Here is an 18,475-nt window from a genome sequence, read left to right as displayed (position 1 = left end):
TTGAATAAGGGTTGTTTGTATCTACCCAGATGAGAAGCATGAGGCCCAGAGAGTAACATGAGAAGTACAAACCATTAGCAACACATTTGACTATCTTAAAATAAAAAATAATTTCTATATGACCAAATTATAACCAACAAAATTAAAAAAAAAAAGACACAGACTAAAAACACATGCAATGTATACATTGACAAGATTAGTATCCAAAATAAAGAACTCCGATAAGGAAAAGACCCCTAGAGCTTGATAGACAAACAGGCCAAGTGTACGTATTAGCTTGCTGGAGCTGCCATAACAAAACTCCACAGATTGGGTGACTTCAACTACAGAAATTTATTTTCTCACAGTTCTGGAGTCTGGAAGTCCAAGATCAAGGTGTCAGAAGAGTTGGTTTATCCTGAGGCCTCCCAGATGTCCTTTCTTCCTTATAAGAACACCAGTCATATTGTATTAGGGCCCCACTTTTATGACCTCATTTAACCTTAATTACCTCTTTATAGGTCCTATCTCCAAATACAGTCACACTGTAAGATGCTGGGGGTTAAGCCTTCAGCATGTGATTTTGGGGGAGATTAAATTGAGGCCATAACAGTATCTAACAGGCAGATCACAGAAAAGGAAACCTGCAAGACTATTCAAATGACCACAAAATACCATTTAATGAATACCAGTTTAATATGCGTTGGAGGGACATAGTAGAGCAGATAAACTTCTATGCTCTTGTTGGAAGTATAAATTGGTACAGCTACTTTGGAGGGTAATTTTGCAATGTCTAGTGAAGTTGAAGGTAACATTTTCTATAATCCAGTGATTCTACTTTGAGGTATGTATATCCAGAACCTAGACAAAAATTCTTAGTGTACAAGGAAACATGTATAAGGATGTTTACTGAAAGTTGTTTTTAAGAGCAAAATTAGAAACATATCTAACAAAAAGGGATTAAAGTGTAGTCCTTCAGTAAAATGAACCAAATCACAGATATTTACATGGCTAAGTCTGAAAAGCAAAATTTTAAGTGAAATAAAGACTTTTGTATGGATATAAATATATATATATATGTTTTATGTCTAATATATATGTTACAAATGTAATTTGAGTCTATTTACATACAATTTTAAAGCACAAAAAATAGTAGTGTACTGCATATCACCCAGGGTGCTGCATGACATTTTGAAATATTTAGGAAGCTGTGACACTGGACATCTGTTGGACTCCACAAACTACCAGCTTAAGATAGTTTACTATTTCAGTGTAAAACCATACTATAACCCTTTCTATAAAGTATTATTTGCAAAGCTGGGTCTTTGAAGGTTGCTGTGATAAAAAGCAAGTATTGTACAAAAATCAATGTAGAATAGAAAGTGATGGTTGGCATTGTCCTATCTGATTCCAAGATTTGAGACATGTGATACCCAGTAGTGCATCCAAGTAGTAAGTTCAATTGTATGAGAATAAAATAAAGCATTATATTTTTCTTTCAGTTTGTGTGTAATTTTCAAACATCTAAGTTGTTGAGACAAATACTGAAGTTGAGCTTCACTACTTAATAAATGGAACTGTTAGGTATTTCTTTCCAATTCTTGGAAGTTGATATATATTATTTAAGGTACATAGTTGAGTAATGAAAGCAGAAAAATATGGGTGGAAAGAATAAATACATACCAGCTTTCGTAGTTATCTCTCAAGAGGGGGAAAGGAGGGAATTTAGATAGAAGGAGGCATCATTAATTAGTTTTGTAACATTTTATTGCCTATTTGCTTCTGATTTTTACCTTTTTAATTTTTAAAATGTTTACTTATTTTGAGGGAGGGGGAGAAAGAGTGAGGGAATGCTGAGCATGAGTGGGGGAGGGGCAGAGAGAGAGAGGGAGAGAGAGAATCCCAAGCAGGCTCCACAATGTCAGCCCAGAGCTCAACTTGGGGCTCAAACCCTAAGATAATGACCTGAGCCCAAACTAAGAGCTGGACGTTTAACCAACTGAACCACCCAGGCATCTCTACTTCTGATTTTTAAAAATTTCTTAGGGCACCTGGGTGGCTCAGTCAGTTAAGCATCCGACTTCAGCTCAGGTCATGATCTCGCAGTTTGAGAGTTCAAGCCCTTCACTGGGCTCTGTGCTGACAGCTCGGAGTCTGGAGCCTGCTTCGGATTCTGTGTCTCTTCCTCTGTCTTCCCTACTCATGCTCTGTCTCTCAATAATAAATAAACGTTAAAAAAATTGTTTTAAATGTCTTAAGTCTGGATAACTTGTCATGTTGACAAACACAGCATTTAGAAATAGTGTTCTAGAATCCCAGGTGCACCGCCTACCCAACCTGTGACATTAGGCAAGTAAGTGACTTAACATCTCTTATGTCTCAGTTTCATTATCTGTAAAACAGGGATAATAACAGTGCCTGGCTCAGGGGATTGCTGTGAGATTAACCAAGTTTATGTGTGTTTGTTATTATACTGTTCATTGTGCTTTTGTATTCTTTGGACACATAATCAAAACATTTTAGAATTACAGTACAACAAAAGAATTTTGAAGATATCTTGGAATTTGTTGTAATGGCATTTGACCAGAATGATGTACAAACTTTTTTGGTAGCAGTCATTTGAGAACTTCTGGTCTCCATGTAAAAAGTAGTTTATTTTGTTTGCTAGCACAAAGCCATACTGAAATACACTCAATAAAAAAATGTTGACATAAATATAATTTTAAAAAGACTCCCAACAGTTTATTTCATAAATGTAAATATAACTGTTAGCATATAAATGTATAGACAGCTAATTCTTATTTCCATCTTTCTCTTTCTAATGAGATTTCAACATTGGAAATGACTCACAGAATGTACTACCTCAACTAGTTGACCCCAGCATTTCTTCCTTCAGACAATTTGAACCCATTTGCAAATTTCATCACACAGAAGCATTTAGTAATGAAATGATAACATTTCAAAATCTGAAAGAAGGCTTACCTTATACAGTACAACCCGAAATGCAAATTCACGTGTATTATTGTGCAAAAGACACTAATATAAAGGAAGATTCATTTAAGGAAGAAAATTCACTGGGAACTAGCACTTCTACAAATGAAGAGCAATTTGCTCATAAATGTGTCATACAACCTTCTAGAAGTCCACCTGTAGTCCACGGCAGTGGAGAGACAGTGAAATTCATGGAAATGTCACTGGCTAAAAGTGCTGCCACGGAATCTGCCCTCAAACCTAGTCAACCTCAGAGCTTCTGGTATGAGGAAAATGTACCCAGTGATGTTGACAAACCGTTTTACAAAGAGAACGGCTTTAACCAGCTTGATCTGAAAGCTAATTATGCAACAGAGAAGGTAAATTTTGGGGTGGTCAATATAGCTTGTGGAGTATTAAAATATGTGCTTTCAAAAAAAACCCCCAAAACTATGTATATAATTTTAGACTTTTCCAAGTACCACTAAATAATCTAATAATCAGCAAGAGGGACATTGCTTCTCTGGGGAAAATACCTTCTGAGATCTTAATCAATTTAGAAACAGATTTTTCTATTAAAATCATGTCCATACATGGAGATTAGCCCTACTGAATGGTCATGTCTTTGAGGACCAAGGCTCTGTCTTACTCATCCTTTTATGTGTCTTAGCATCTACATGGTGCCTTGGCTTTTATATTTGTGAATCAAATTGGCTGGAACTCAAGAGTTTACAGTAAGAAAAAGATTGAGAAGAGGAAGAAGGATGGAGGTATTAAGTTATTTGACAGGAAAATCTTAAAATTTTTCTATCATGAGGGATTTCAGTTAACAAGTATAAAATGTTAGTTTTTCTACCAAAGTGAAAATACTAATTTGTCTTTTGACTTATTGATTCTGGGCATACATGTAGTATCCTAAGAACACTGAAGATGCCACTAGTATAAATTCTATGTGCTCTCTGAAAATTTTTTAAAAGTAATAGTTTTAAGACTTGGTATGGGCAAATATAATCCAAGAATAGTAAAAATAATACCTTTTTATTTTAAGTCTGATGAGAAAAGCTATGACTATTTTTCATTTCCAAGTATGAGCAGTTTTTTTGTTCATTTATTTGGAAGCATTATTTAAAAGAGAACTTTATTTCCCTGTATTGATTCTGGAAAATGGCATTTAAAAAATCTGCTTAATCAGCATTTCTCAAGATTGCTCCTTCCTATTTCCACTGCATTTAGTCATTTATTCAGTCAATAAATACTTTCTGGAACCTATTCTGTGCTAGGCTCTATGCTATGTGTTGATTATATAATGGTTTTAAAGAATGTGGTTTTTGTCCTCATGAAAGTAACACCTTAGTAGAGGAGACTCACATTAAAGAATCACACAAATAAATGTAAACTTTCAACTATGATAAGGCTCTGAGTGGTTACATATAAAGTGCATGTAAAGTGTAGATAACGTGCTATAGTATTACATATAAACTGTAAGCTGCAAGGATGGTAAGAGCTGTGAATAAAATGACAGGAGTCTTACTGTCCTAGTCAGCGAGTTTGGGGGAGGCTTCCGGAAGTAGTGGTCATTGAGCTGAGCTCTGAAGGATAAGTTAGGAGTTAAGGAACTGTGGGTGGGAGAGCATTCCATGCAGAAGTAACATGTGGAAAACCCTGTGGCTTCAGGGATCATGGCACCCACTAGTACCTGACAGAAGCCTGGATTGAAGGAGGCATGTAGTAGATGAGGACGAAAGGTAGCCTTAGGCAGCAAGACCAGATAGTAGAACCTGTAGGCCTCTGTAGGGATAGTTGTTTTTATCCCAGAATGATAGTAAACCATTAAAAGAGAGGTCCAGTGACACCTGAGTGGCTCAGTCAGTTAAGCTTCCGACTTCAGCTCAGGTCATTATCTGGCAGGTCATGAGTTCGAGCCCTGCATAGGCTCAGTGCTGACAGCTCAGAACCTAGAGCCTGCTTCAAATTCTGTTGTCTACCTCTCTCTCTGCCCCTCCCGGGCTCACACACTCTCTCAAAAATGAATAAACATTAAAAAAAAAAAATACAGGGGTCCAATATCTCTAAGTTCTAGGAAGTTATACAGCCCACCCTTGCAAATATCTTTCACAGGATTTTTAATGTCATATTCATTTCAGTATTTTCTTACTACAACTTATTGTCCTTTGAAAAAGCCCCTAAAACCTGTGTTGTGGGCAGAAAGTCAATGGCAAAACATGTTCGTCTGACATTCTTACATTCACAGGAGTCATAGCAATGAGATAATGGTTTAGCAGGCAATAAAAGTAGTTTTCATTTAGGGGAGCCTGGGTGGCTTAGTCGGTTAAGCACCCAGCTCTTGATTTCAGCGCAGGTCATGATCTCACGGTTGTGGGATCGAGCCCTGCATTGAGCTCTGCACTGAGCCTCATGCCTGCTTAGGATTTTCTCTTTCCCTCTCTGCTCCCCCTCCCCCATGTGTCTGTTCCCTGTCTCAAAAATAAATAACAGCATTTTTTATTTTTTATTTTTTAATGTTTATTTTTGAGAGAGACAAAGTGTGAGTAGGCAAGGAGCAGACAGAGAAAGGGAGATACAGAATCCAAAGCAGGCTCTAGGCTCTGAACTGTCAGCACAGAGCCCGATGTGGGGCTTGAACTCACAAACTGTGAGATCATGACCTGAGCTGAAACCAGACATTTAACCGACTGAGCCACCCAGGCACCCCAAATAAATAAATAAACATTAAAAGAAAGAGGTAGTCTTCATTCAGAAGAGGCCTCACAGACTGTAGGGTAATTGATAAATTTGTTTTAATTCATTTGAAGTCAAAGAAAGTACATGTGTTCAGAAAATTTCGCACCATACAAAGTGGTCAGAGTATCAAAGCTGAGCTTTTCTTTTGTAAAAGTAAATATGATACCTATCATATACCTACTCTTTGTGCTCTGCTATCGGTGCTATATATATACTTAGCAGTTAATACCTAAGTATGTTTGTTAAATAGGTATTATTGGAAGTGGATATTATCATTGTTACAGCTGAGAAAACCAAACTAGGGACCTAGGACTTAAGGCCAGCTCTGATTTCAAAATTTATGATCTTTATACTCTTTTTCACTTATTTTATTTACTATAAGATTTCAGTGTCTTCGAAAGGAATCCAGAGTTTCGGGGATATTCCTGAGATGCCAGTCAGTCACCAAAAGGAAGTCACAGTGGAGGACATGGACAGACCAGGGACTGTCTCATATTGGTCTCCTGCAGTCATTTCTTGGAGTAGTGGAGCATCTCAGGAGGACAGCAAGGCACCTGACATGGAGCAGAGTTTGGAGAGCTTACAACCTCTGGAAGAGGACATGGCTTTAAATGAAGTCTTACGGAAATTAAAACATACTAACAAAAGGCAGCAAACTCTGATCCAAGACCTGCAGTGTAGTAACAAGTATTTAGAGAAGAAGGTCGAAGAGCTCCAGAGGCAGACTACCAAGCAGCAGGTGTTCGTTGACATAAATAAGCTAAAGGAAAAGATGGAAGAACTAATTGAAGACAAATACAGAGTGATGCTAGAGAAGAATGATACCGAGAAGACACTGCAGAACTTGCACGAGGTTTTGACTAACACCCAAAAACATCTCCAGGAATCTAGGAATGAAAAGGAAACCTTACAGCTCGAGCTTAAGAAGGTCAAGGGCAATTATGTTCACTTACAGGAAAGGTACATGACTGAAATGCAACAGAAAGATAAAACTGTAAGTCAGTGCATGGAGATGAACACAACCTTAAGTAAGAAAGAAGAAGAGGTAGAGAGGCTGAAGCAGCTCAAGGGAGAATTGGAAAAGGCCACCACTTCTGCTTTGGACTTGTTGAAAAGGGAAAAGAAGACCCGAGAGCACGAGTTCCTGTCTTTACGGGAGGAATTTCAGAAACATGAAAAGAAGAACCTGGAAGAACGACAGAAACTGAAATCAAGACTGGAGAAACTGCTCACTCAAGTTAATAATTTACAGTTCATATCTGAGAACGAGAAGGGGAAGAATGCCAAACTGAAGCAGCAGGTCAGCTCAGTAAAACAAGAAAATGTGAGGCTACAGCAGCAGATTGCAGGGAGCGAGGAGCAAAATTATGCCCCTCGGTTTGAGACGGCTCATTTAAAGGAGGACTCTGGGGAGGCAGTGGAGGCAGATATCACAAAGGTATTGTCACAAATTCAGAATCTCTAACGCAGAATTTCAGGAGTTTCTAACAGTCTGCTCATGCATATTTAGATGCAGCACTTTGTCAGCAGAAAGAATTATTAACAACGACAAGAAAAGGGAGAGTGGAAAAGGTACCACAGATTTGGAGAAGCTTCTCCGGTTCTTGGGTACTCACATTAAAGACAGCTACTTCTTGGATACTCACCTAAAGAGGCTATTTCTGGCCTCTTGTGACTATTTTGGTAGAGATGAAAATTAACATGGGAATTTTCTGGGTATCTATGACCAATCATCTGAAGTATCCTTTGAGAAAGGGTTTTCTACGTGGGGATCTCTATGTTTTCATGTCACTTCTGCCTATTCAATGATAAAACTGAATAACGCAATTACGTATTTGGTTTACAAAGTAAAACAAAACTATATTATATCACATATTAATTTTATGAAAGTATACACTTTTTGATTCAGGTGTAATTGACCCATAACATCAGTTTCCAGTTTACAACATAATTCATTATTTGTACGTGTTGCAAAGAGATCACCACAATAAATCTAGTTAACGTCTGTTAAAAATAACATGAAAGCCTCATAACAGTACATTTGGAGAGGCTGTAATTTTGTATTCTATGCAGTTCAAATGACTTGGTAGACAAGAACCTGGAAGCATGTCCTGGAAGTGATCATTTTCATAAGCCAGAGCACATCTATTTCAGTTTTGAAGGCTTGTCTTGAGATGTTTATAGTATAGGGGCACCTGCATGGCTTAGTTGGTTAAACATCCAACTCTTGATTTTGGCTCAGGTAGGATCTCACGGTTGGCAAGATAAAGCCCCAAGTTGGGCTCTACACTGACAGCACGGAACCTGCTTGGGATTCTCTCTCTCTCTCTGCCCCTCCCATGTGCATTCTCTCTCTCTCAAAATTAATAAACTTAAAAATATTATTTATAGTACAGCCTTATTAATTCTGACTATTTAGAAAGAAGGCTAATCTGGGGGCACCTGGGTGGTTCAGTTGGTTAAGCGTCTGACTTCAGCTCAGTTCATGATCTCACAGTTCGTGGGTTTGAGCCCTGCATCGGGTTCTGTGCTGACAGCTTGGAGCCTGGAGCCTGTTTTGGATTCTCTGTCTCCCTCTGCCCCTCCCCTGCTTCTGTTCTCTCTCTCTCAAAAATAAACATTAAAAACTTTTTTAGAAGAAGGCTAATTTTTTTAATGATTCTTAGGAAAATATTGTCTTATACTTAAAAAATTCTCTCTGTGATCTTTTCTCCAGAAAGAAGTTAGGATTTTCTATGCCAGTGGTTCTCAAGCTTTAGCATTCATCAGCATTAGGTGTGAAAATGCAGATTGCTGGGGCCCACCTCAGCATTTCTGATTCAGTAGGTGTGCAGGGAGGAGGGTGGTGCTGAGAATGTGCCTTTCTAAGAAGATCCCAAGTCTCACCCATGCTGCTGGTCCCAGGGTCACACTTTGAGAACCACTAACCTAAGCAGAGATGACCTTAAGTTTAGCTGCTAACCAAATCATGACAAATTTTGAATTGGTAAACTCTGAATAAGTTAGTACAACTGTACAGAGGTTTATCACAGTATATATTTTTTTTCTTGAATTTTCTTTAAAAAAAAAAAAGTAGTGGTGCCTGGGTGGCTCATTCGGTTAAGGGTCTGACTTTGGCTCAGGTCATGATCTTGCAGTTTGTGAGTTCCAGCCCCACATTGAGCTCACTGCTGTCAGCCTGTTAGCCCAGAGATCGTCTGCCCCTCCTCTGCTCATGCTCTCCCCCAAATAAATATTTTTTTAAAAAAAGGAAAGTTCTTTGTTTTATCTTGACTAATCAATTTCTTTAATATCCCTAAGTCATCCTTACTCTGCTTTTAGTTTTGCTTTTCATGAACTCTAGGTCTGTTTTCTCAAAAGTGTGGTCTGGGAATGTCCATGAGATCAAAAGTATTTTCATAGTAATAGGAAGATGTTATGCCCTTGCCAGTCTCATTTTTTTCACAAGTGCTCCCAGTGGCATTTTCTAGAAACTGTTGATCATTGCTTTTATGGCTGCTCAATGTGTGAAGCAGATGTAAGAATCATGCTGTCTTCTATGAAGTCAGCATTATAGATACTTACAAAAATGTAAAAGATGCCACTCTTTCCACTAATTTTTTCCTTTGGAAAATGTGGTAATTTCATATTAAGACATCCAGATGGCCAACAGGCACATGAAAAGATGTTCAGCGTCGCTCCTTATCAGGGAAATACAAATCAAAACCACACTCAGGTATCACCTCACGCCAGTCAGAGTGGCCAAAATGAACAAATCAGGAGACTATAGATGCTGGAGAGGATGTGGAGAAACGGGAACCCTCTTGCACTGTTGGTGGGAATGCAAATTGGTGCAGCCGCTCTGGAAAACAGTGTGGAGGTTCCTCAGAAAATTAAAAATAGACCTACCCTATGACCCAGCAATAGCACTGCTAGGAATCTACCCAAGGGATACAGGAGTACTGATGCATAGGGGCACTTGTACCCCAATGTTCATAGCAGCACTCTCAACAATAGCCAAATTATGGAAAGAGCCTAAATGTCCATCAACTGATGAATGGATAAAGAAATTGTGGTTTATATACACAATGGAATACTACGTGGCAATGAGAAAAAATGAAATATGGCCTTTTGTAGCAACGTGGATGGAACTGGAGAGTGTGATGCTAAGTGAAATAAGCCATACAGAGAAAGACAGATACCATATGGTTTCACTCTTATGTGGATCCTGAGAAACTCAACAGGAACCCATGGGGGAGGGGAAGGGAGAAAAAAAAAAAAGACGTTAGAGTGGGAGAGAGCCAAAGCATAAGAGACTGTTAAAAACTGAGAACAAACTGAGGGTTGATGGGGGGTGGGAGGGAGGGGCGGGTGGGTGATGGGTATTGAGGAGGGCACCTTTTGGGATGAGCACTGGGTGTTGTATGGAAACCAATTTGTCAATAAACTTCATAAAAAAAAAAAATAAATAAAAAAAATAAAAATTAAAAAAAAAAAAAAAAAAAAAAAAAAAAAAAAAATAAAATTGTTATTTATGTTGACACAAAGGATTTATTGTTATTTGAATAGATTAATAAAAATTTTTATTTTATTTTTTTAATGTTTATTTTTGAGAAGGAGAGAGAGAGAGAGAGAGAGAGAGAGAGAGAGAACATGCACACAGAGAGTGGGGGAGGGGCAGAGAGGGGAGACACAGAATCCAAAGCAGGCTCCGGGCTCTGAGCTATCAGCCTAGAGCCTGACATGGGGCTCAAACTCATGAACTGTGAGATCATGACTTGAGCCAAAGTCGGATGCTCAACCAACTGAACCACCCAGGTGACCCAGTAAACATAATTTTTAAATGTTCTTAGTCATAATTTCTTTTTTTTTTAAGTTTATTATTTTGAGAGAAAGCATGTGCATACACACGCACCAGTGGGGGAGAGGCAGAGAGAGAAAGGAGAGGGAAAGAATCCCAAAAAGGCTCTGCACTGTCAGTGTGGAGTCCAACATGGGGCTCAATCCCACCAACCTGAGCCAAAGTCTGGAGTGGGACGCTTAATCAACTGAGCCACCCAGGCACCCCCTCAGTCATAATTTCTAATACAAAAAATATTGATAGATATAACCAATATAAACAAAAGGCTTTTGGGATTCTTATTAATTTTTGAGTCTATAAAGGGGTCCTGAGAATCAGAAGTTTGAGAACCACAGCTCATAATTTTGTTTTTTTTAAATATTAACATTTATCTCCAATTTTGTTTGTTTTTAATTTTAGAAAGAGAGCATGAGCAAGTGGGGAAGAGGGACAGAGGGAAAGAAAGACTCTTAACCGGACACAGGGCTCGATCCCACAACCCTGGGATTATGACCTGAGCCGAAATTAAGGGTCAGACACTCAACCAGCTGAGCCACTCAGGTGTCCCACTATCTCTTCAAATTTAAATTTGAGTGCCATGTTGTTAGGGCTGCTCAAAGTTTTAAAGAGTGGTATTTAATTCAGAATTCTACTTAAAGAGCAATCCAGACTCTCTGTCTTTATTGTAACACCTCTGAATTGTGTACACATAGGATGCAAAGAAGATACATTCTAATTTGTTCCTGAATTGCTCACCTTGTGAAGAAGAAAGCCTGAATCCCCCAGATGTGAAAAGAACCTCTCAGCTGGTCTCCAAACTTCACAGTCTTCTGGCTCTGGTCATAGGACTTCTCACATGTCAGGTAATTTAAAAAATTCATATTTTTTATTGGGGAAGGAAGAAATATAGAAGTTGGACTAAACCAAAGAAACAATATAAAGCATTGGAGTTGTCATGGGAGAAAAAAATGGAAGACAAAATTCAGACCTCCTCCTGCTTCTTTTTATCTTTCTTTAACACCTAATTCCCACAAGTAAAATAATATAATCAGATACAAGATAAAGGCACCAGAGAAAACCTTTTATTTGGTACTTCTTACATGTCATGGAAACTCTATCAGAGTGATAGTCTTGTTCTCTGGTTCAGTTGGTTCCTAGTGATTAGTGAGTGTTCCCATCATGGAGCTGTTTGCCCAATCTAAAATTTAGCTTTTGGGCAGGGGGAGAGCAGTGGGGAGTTGTATACATTAGTGGAATGAAGAATGAAATTAGTGTAGGTGAGTTTAAATTCTGACTTCACCACTTTCTGGCTCTGTGACTTGGCGCAAGTGACTTTGCCTTTCTCAGCCTCAGTTTCTGCATTGTAAGTAGGGGAAATGATACTTTCCCCTGCCCTGGGAGGTTACAAGCACTACATTTAATGAGAGATGAGAGTACAGAGCATGACATTTGATAGCTTCTCAAATGAGCTAGCTGTCTTTCTTCCTCTTCATTATCGTCCATTTCTTTGATCTTGGGTGTAGTCATCAGAGCCCAAATTGGGGGGCATGGTCTGTGATGTTCCTGATCCAACACAATCCTTATTTCTATTGTGTTTTAGCTAAAGTTTGTTGAATGCTAGCATTTATTTAATGCTAGACACTGAGCTGAGCATTTTATGTAGAAATCACAAAGTGGCAGCATACAGACTATATCCACCTAACGTCTTGTTTTTATATATGTGACTCTGAATGTGGCACAGACTCTCCTTAGCTGCAAACTTTTCCAGCCTACTTTGTTCCTTCAAACATTTTCTTACTTACTGTAAGGCTTGGCTTTCCACCATGTCATTGGAGGCTGCTTCTCCACCACACCTCCCCATGAAGAGTGTGTCCTCATCCCTCTTGTTGGTGGATGTCATCCCACACCAAATATTATCTGGTTGCTTATTCTGTGTCTCCCACCCCCACCAGAGTGGAAGGCTTCAACATCAGAAACGTGGTATGTTGTATGCCCCGTATCTAATTCTGATGAAGCCCTTAATCAGCACTCAACAAATATTTGTTGACTTTCCAACCTGTCCTTGGAGGCATTTCAGTTTACTGTCCCTGCCTTTCATGGGTTATCTCATTCAATCCTTATGTCAGTCTTTATATTCTCAGGCTTAAAAAAAAATGGAAACAAAACATGGAAAAACAAACTGGGACTTAGAACTGTAGGGTGTCTTGTCCAAAGTCTTACATAGGGTGAAGCGACAGAACTCAGATACAAACTCAGGCAGTCTGACTCATGCACACAGTTTTGGCCCTGAGGTTATACATACAAATACCTTCATTATAGGCACCTAGAGCTTCAGTATTGTTGGGGATGTCTGATTACTCTGCTGTTAGATATAGCAATTTGGCTGAAATTTGGATTTGTAAACTGACCGGGCTAGGCTAACAGGAGATGTTCACCTTATTATAGGTGAGTATTAACTTCCCAGAGATTATACCAATCTGTCCCAATAACCACTTACATACAAGTGTGAATCTATAAGAATTCTTTCTTATAACCCTTTATTAGGTGTCTTATGGATGAGTAATTGAGTTCAATATTATTTTATCTCTTTTGGTTTGGTCAGGTATTATGGAATTTTGTGTGTGTGTGTGTGTGTGTGTGTGTGTGTGTGTGTGTGTGTGTGTTTTCTGTCCTTCTTTTAGCTTTAATGAAAACTTTTTAATATAGCTTCTCAAACTATTACCCTTTAGGAGATTACTACTACTGATGCTGAATATTTCAAAGATTGTGAGAAAATTAGTGATATAATGCTACAAAAACTGAAGTACTTCCATCTTAAAAAGAAAAATTTAGATAAAAAGGTACTATATTTATTCTTTATTCTAAAACCTGTATCATTTTTGGTGAAAATAATAGTCAAAGAGGTAACATAAAACTCTCCAAATTTTGATTTTTTAAAAAGAATCATTTTGGAGGACCAGATTAGTTTTACTATGGCCCTAACTAAGGAGATACATTGTTCAACAATTGGCTTGTTTTATAACTTAAGTTTGTATTACAAAATATTATTCATCTACCAAAAAAAGGTATGATTATTTTTTCCACTTTTGCATGGCACTACTGATTCTTTTTTTTTTTTTTTAATGTTTATTTTTGAGACAGAGAGACAATGAGCACAAGCCAGGGAGGGGCAGAGAGAGGGAGAGAGACACAGAATCCGAAGCAGGTTCCAGGCTCTGAGCTGTCAGCACAGAGCCCTATGTGAGGCTCAGACTCAAACCACGGGATTGTGACCTGAGCCGAAGTCAGATACTTAACCGACTGGGCCACTCAGGCGTCCCAGCACTACAGATTCCTGAAGAACAGTGTATTTTGATATCCCGATAGTGGTTTCAAACTTTATCACCTGGAATAGTGGATACATTGAAAACCAGTCATTTTATTTTTCAAGTGGCACAAGCATAAGGGAAGAGATTCCTGGAATTTCTTCAATTATTCTTTTCTTGGTATAGTGGTACAGCGATGGAGGAACAGATTAAGAGAGTAAGTGAAATGGGGAAGGTAATACCAGGATGTTAACTTCTGCCAGTTTTCATATGAGAAGAAAACAGAAGTGACAAGTTTATCAGCTAATGGAATAAAAATATACTCAAGTATGGGATCTTGGATTGTAGTAACAAACTCAGTCCTATATTATCAGGAAATTACTTCTCTGAACTGGTGTGGGTAGAAATTTATGCAGGTATTCTGGGGAGTCTCTTTGTCTTCTAGTTCACCTGTAGAGAAAAGGATCAAGGAATAACAGATATGCAGAGAAACAGATACATCCTCCATTTTTTAAGCCACCCTTCAAAAATAGGCCCCATTGATGGGGCACCTGGGTGGCTCCGTTGGGTAAGCATCCGACTTCGGCTCAGGTCATGATCTCACGGTTTGTGAGCTCGAACCCCGCGTCGGGCTCTTTGCTGACAGCTCAGAGCCTACAGCCTGCTTCGGATTCTGTGTCTCCCTCTCTCTCTGCCCCTTCCCGACTTATGCTCTGTCTCTCTCTGTCTCTCAAAAATAAAGAAAGAAAGAAAGAAAGAAAGAAAGAAAGAAAGAAAGAAAGAAAGAAAGAAATGTAAAAAAAAAAATAGGCCCCATTGAGGGTTGGAGCAGGATGTTACAAAAATACAATGTCAGATGTTTGTGTTCTTTTGGTAAATTTACTGAAATATTGGCAGGTGAAATGATGTGGTGTCTGTGATTTAACTTAGTGAAGGGGAGGATTGGAGTGGGGAAGAAGACATGGTTGGGGATATAAATGATACAAGATTGGCTGCTAACCGTCAGTAGTCGAAGTTGGGTGATAATTAAATGAAGGTTCGTTCAAGTTTTTTCTCTATTTATATTGCTCATAATAATAATTCTGTGCTTCATAGTTTACCTCACTGATTTTTACAGAAGTTTGAATTTTGAAGATTAAGATTTATTGTTATTATACTGAAGGAACAAATTAACAAATAAGAAATGATTATAAATTACACCTAGGAAAAATTGGTAGTTTCTTTTTTTCCTCTAAAGAATTCTGATAGCCTGGTTGTAAAAACAACTGAATATTGGCATAAGCTCCCAGAGATTCCCAAGCCCACCCTCAGGTTCATTGATTGGTAGGACCCGTGGGACTCTGCAAAGGTGCTCGGGGCAAAGTCTAGAGGAAAACAGATTCAAGCTGCCAAGAGTTCCTTCTCAGTGGAGTCACGCAAAATGCACTTCATTTTCCCAGCAATGAGCTGTGACAATATATGTGAAGTTTTTACCAGGGAAGCTCATTAGAGACCCAGCACGCAGGATTTTTATTGGGGGCTGCTCACATAAGCACCTCTGACTAGCACATACTAAAATTCCAGACCGTCCAGAAGGAAAGAGTTGTTCAGTAAACACTATATCTTTGTACAGATAGATGAGGCACAATGAGCTGTTCATAGTACGGAACAATGGAAATCCTCCTGCAGTCCAAGTTTCCAGTCCCCGAGGGAGCAATCTGACTAGCCGGCCTTTCTAAGGAGAGCAGTCTCAGATCTGCTGTGTGATCGCTTTTCTGTACATGAGCTGTAAAAACAGTAGATCTTTGGAGACCAGGGATTAGATGGTGCATGATTTGATGATTTTATTATAAATGTTATAGAATGTAGTTTTATTTTGTCTTCTTTTCTGAAATGTAAAATGCTTTTCTTCTTAGCTACTGAAACATAAAGACAGAATCACAGCTTTTAGAGAGTTGATTACTAATGAAAAAGCATTTCAAAATCGAGTTACTGAGGTGAGTGTAATATTTACTGTGCACTGTCCTTAACATACAAAAATACAATTTCAGATATTTATGTTCTTCTGGGAAATGTGTTGAAATCCTCCCAGCTGTATGTTCTATACATCTATGATTCTAGCCATTGAAGATCTCTTTGATTGTTAAACTTATAGAGTATTTATTGTCAAATTTTCCAAGGAATGTGGAAGTGTTGGAAGTGAGCACAAATGTATGTAATCTCAGGTTACAGGCTTTGATTCAGATGAAACCAAGAATGTTGGAGATGTACCTATCTTACTGGGAGCCAAACGGAATAAGTACCACAGTCTGAATGAAGAGCTTGATTGCTTGGTAAGAAAGATCTTTTGTTGGTTTGCTATCCTTTTTATCCATAGCATCATTTTATGGACAAGTTTAAGAAACTATCAACCTTCGGGGCGCCTGAGTGGCTTTGTTGGTTAAGTGTCCAACATCAGCTCAGGTCATGATCTCACCATTCATGAGTTCAAGCCCTGCATAGGGCTCTGTGCTAACAGCTCCGAGCCTGGAGCCTGCTTCGGATTCTGTGTCTCCCTCTCTCTCTGCCCCTCCCCCACTCATGCTCTGTCTGTCTCTCTCAAAAATAAATAAACATTAAAAAAATTTTTTTAATTAAATAAAGGATTCTTTGAATCAAACTTAAAAAAAAACTATCAACCTTCAAAAACTTTGTTCATTAAAATGGTCTTACACTGGCACTGTGGCAGTATTATTTGACCACAAGAGTATAGAATTGAAGTTTGTACTTTCAGGTTTTGAAATTTTACATATTGTCCTACCTGATACTGTTTAAAGTAATCAGATTTATTTTTTCAAAATGCAGAAATAAAAAAACGTGCTATTTTTCACAGCGATTGAAGCACATTTATATTTTTGCACATTATTTATTTTAGTAATCTCTACACCCAACATGGGGCTCGAACTCACAGTCCTGAGATCACGGGCTACATGCTTTTCTGACTGAGTCAGCCAGACACCCCACTACCATCATTTTTATATCAGTATATCAATAGCTGTTTATAACAACTATGATTTAGGAGTACTTTGGGAAATAGTTCTTATAGTTTACTTTAGATGCCATCTAAAGATGAAGGCATCACCACAGAAAAGAAGTAGTAATTATGTGACTTAAGGGAGGTGTTAGCTAATGTGGTGGCGATAATCATTTTGCAATATAGAAGTGTATCAAACGAACATGTTGTACACCTTAAACTTACACAGTATTATATGTCAGTTATATCTCAATAAAGCTAGAAAAAAATAAAGATAAAACATGAAAAATATGTTATAAGAAAGTGAAAATGTGAGGTGCCTGGGTGGCTCAGTCAGTTAAGTGTCCAACTCTTGATTTCCGCTCAGGTCATGATCTCACAATTTGTGAGCTCAAGGCCCGAGTCAGGCTTTGCACTGACAGCATGGAGCCTGCTTGGGACTCTCTCTCTCTCTCTCTCTCTCTCTCTCTGTCTCTCTGCCTCTCCCCTGGTCACACTCACTCTCTCTCTCAAAAATAAATACATAAACCTAAAAAAAAAAAAAGTGAAAATGTGATCTTGGTATCTAGATAGTTACAGAATTACAATCCAATTGGATTTTACTATAATGAAAAGGTGATTAATTAATGTAATTTGTTTTTTAATAGTGATTAATTAGAGAAGTCTATAATATTTCTAAATTATTAAAAATTGGCATTCTGCACTAAATTCATAGCATAACCATTCATCTTTAAGAGAGAAGAAAAAGTCCAATGGGCTCAAAAGTTTCTTGTAATTCATTAACTTTTTAATTTAATAAGTTATTATTGACTTCCCAGAAAAGGCTAAAAGTTGTAGTCACTCTGGAGACAGAGAGCTAAATCAAACACGATGCCCACTTCTTTTTGTTTTAATTTAGTGTTTATTTTTGAGAGAGAGAGAGCATAAGCAAAGGAGGGAGGGCAGAGAGAGGAAGACACAGAATCTGAAGCAGGTTCTAGACCCTGAGCTGTCAGCACAAAGCCCAGTGCAGGGCTCGAACTTACAAACCGTGAGATCGTGACCTGAGCCGAAGTTGGACACTTAACTGACTGAGCCACCCAGGCAACCCCCTGATGTCCACTTCTAACATAAATAACTATTCATAAGGGGTAATGGGGAATTCTTTTAAGTTTATTTATTTTGAGAGAGAGCACAGAGAGAGGCAGAGAGAGAGGGGGAGAGAAAGAATCCCAAGCAGGCTCCACACTGACAGGCAGAGCCCAACATGGGGCTCAAACTCACGAACCATGAGATCATGACCTGAGCTGAAATCAAGAGTTGGGCACTTCACCGACTGAGCCACCAAGGCGCCCCAAAGGAGAAATTTCTTAAAAAGTGATACAGTGACCAGCATCTGTCAGAGGCCATGTTTGTTGAATGAGGAGTTCAGAGGAGGACCAGATGCTGTCCAGGTGGGGGAGTCATGGAACACCTCGTGAAGGAGAATGGCTGGTTATGTCCGACCATAGAGGGATGAGAGCAGACCCTCGGTAAGTTCATTAGTAGTTTCTCTGCTTCAGCATAGAAGATACAGCAAGTGAACTTCATGTTCCCAGCAGTGGGAAGCTGGGAAGGAGAAAGAGCACACAACTGGAAGCATGTCAGATACACGACGTCATTTTTTTTTTTTTAACGTTTATTTATTTT

At 38.6% G+C, this 18,475-nt stretch overlaps 1 protein-coding gene across 3 annotated transcripts in view; it reads left to right on the top strand.

Moving 5' to 3' along the window:
* The window catches only part of CAGE1 (cancer antigen 1), a 57,135-nt gene that overhangs the window by 5,509 nt on the left and 33,151 nt on the right, over positions 1–18,475 (top strand). For all 3 annotated transcript variants that reach the window (XM_047101245.1, XM_047101243.1, XM_047101244.1), the window contains exons 4-9: positions 2,806–3,329; positions 6,074–7,129; positions 11,224–11,373; positions 13,240–13,350; positions 15,711–15,791; positions 16,020–16,127. In XM_047101245.1, the coding sequence (XP_046957201.1) occupies positions 2,806–3,329; positions 6,074–7,129; positions 11,224–11,373; positions 13,240–13,350; positions 15,711–15,791; positions 16,020–16,127 (2,030 nt within the window). The remainder of the gene's footprint in view (positions 1–2,805; positions 3,330–6,073; positions 7,130–11,223; positions 11,374–13,239; positions 13,351–15,710; positions 15,792–16,019; positions 16,128–18,475) is intronic.

Source organism: Lynx rufus, unplaced genomic scaffold (assembly GCF_022079265.1).
Source record: "Lynx rufus isolate CCGP_SWC_20201006 ecotype Redwood Valley unplaced genomic scaffold, mLynRuf1.p SCAF_6, whole genome shotgun sequence".
Lineage (NCBI taxonomy): Eukaryota > Metazoa > Chordata > Mammalia > Carnivora > Felidae > Lynx > Lynx rufus.
Note: the sequence above shows the minus strand (reverse complement) of the source record. Positions and strands in the feature narration are given on the sequence as shown.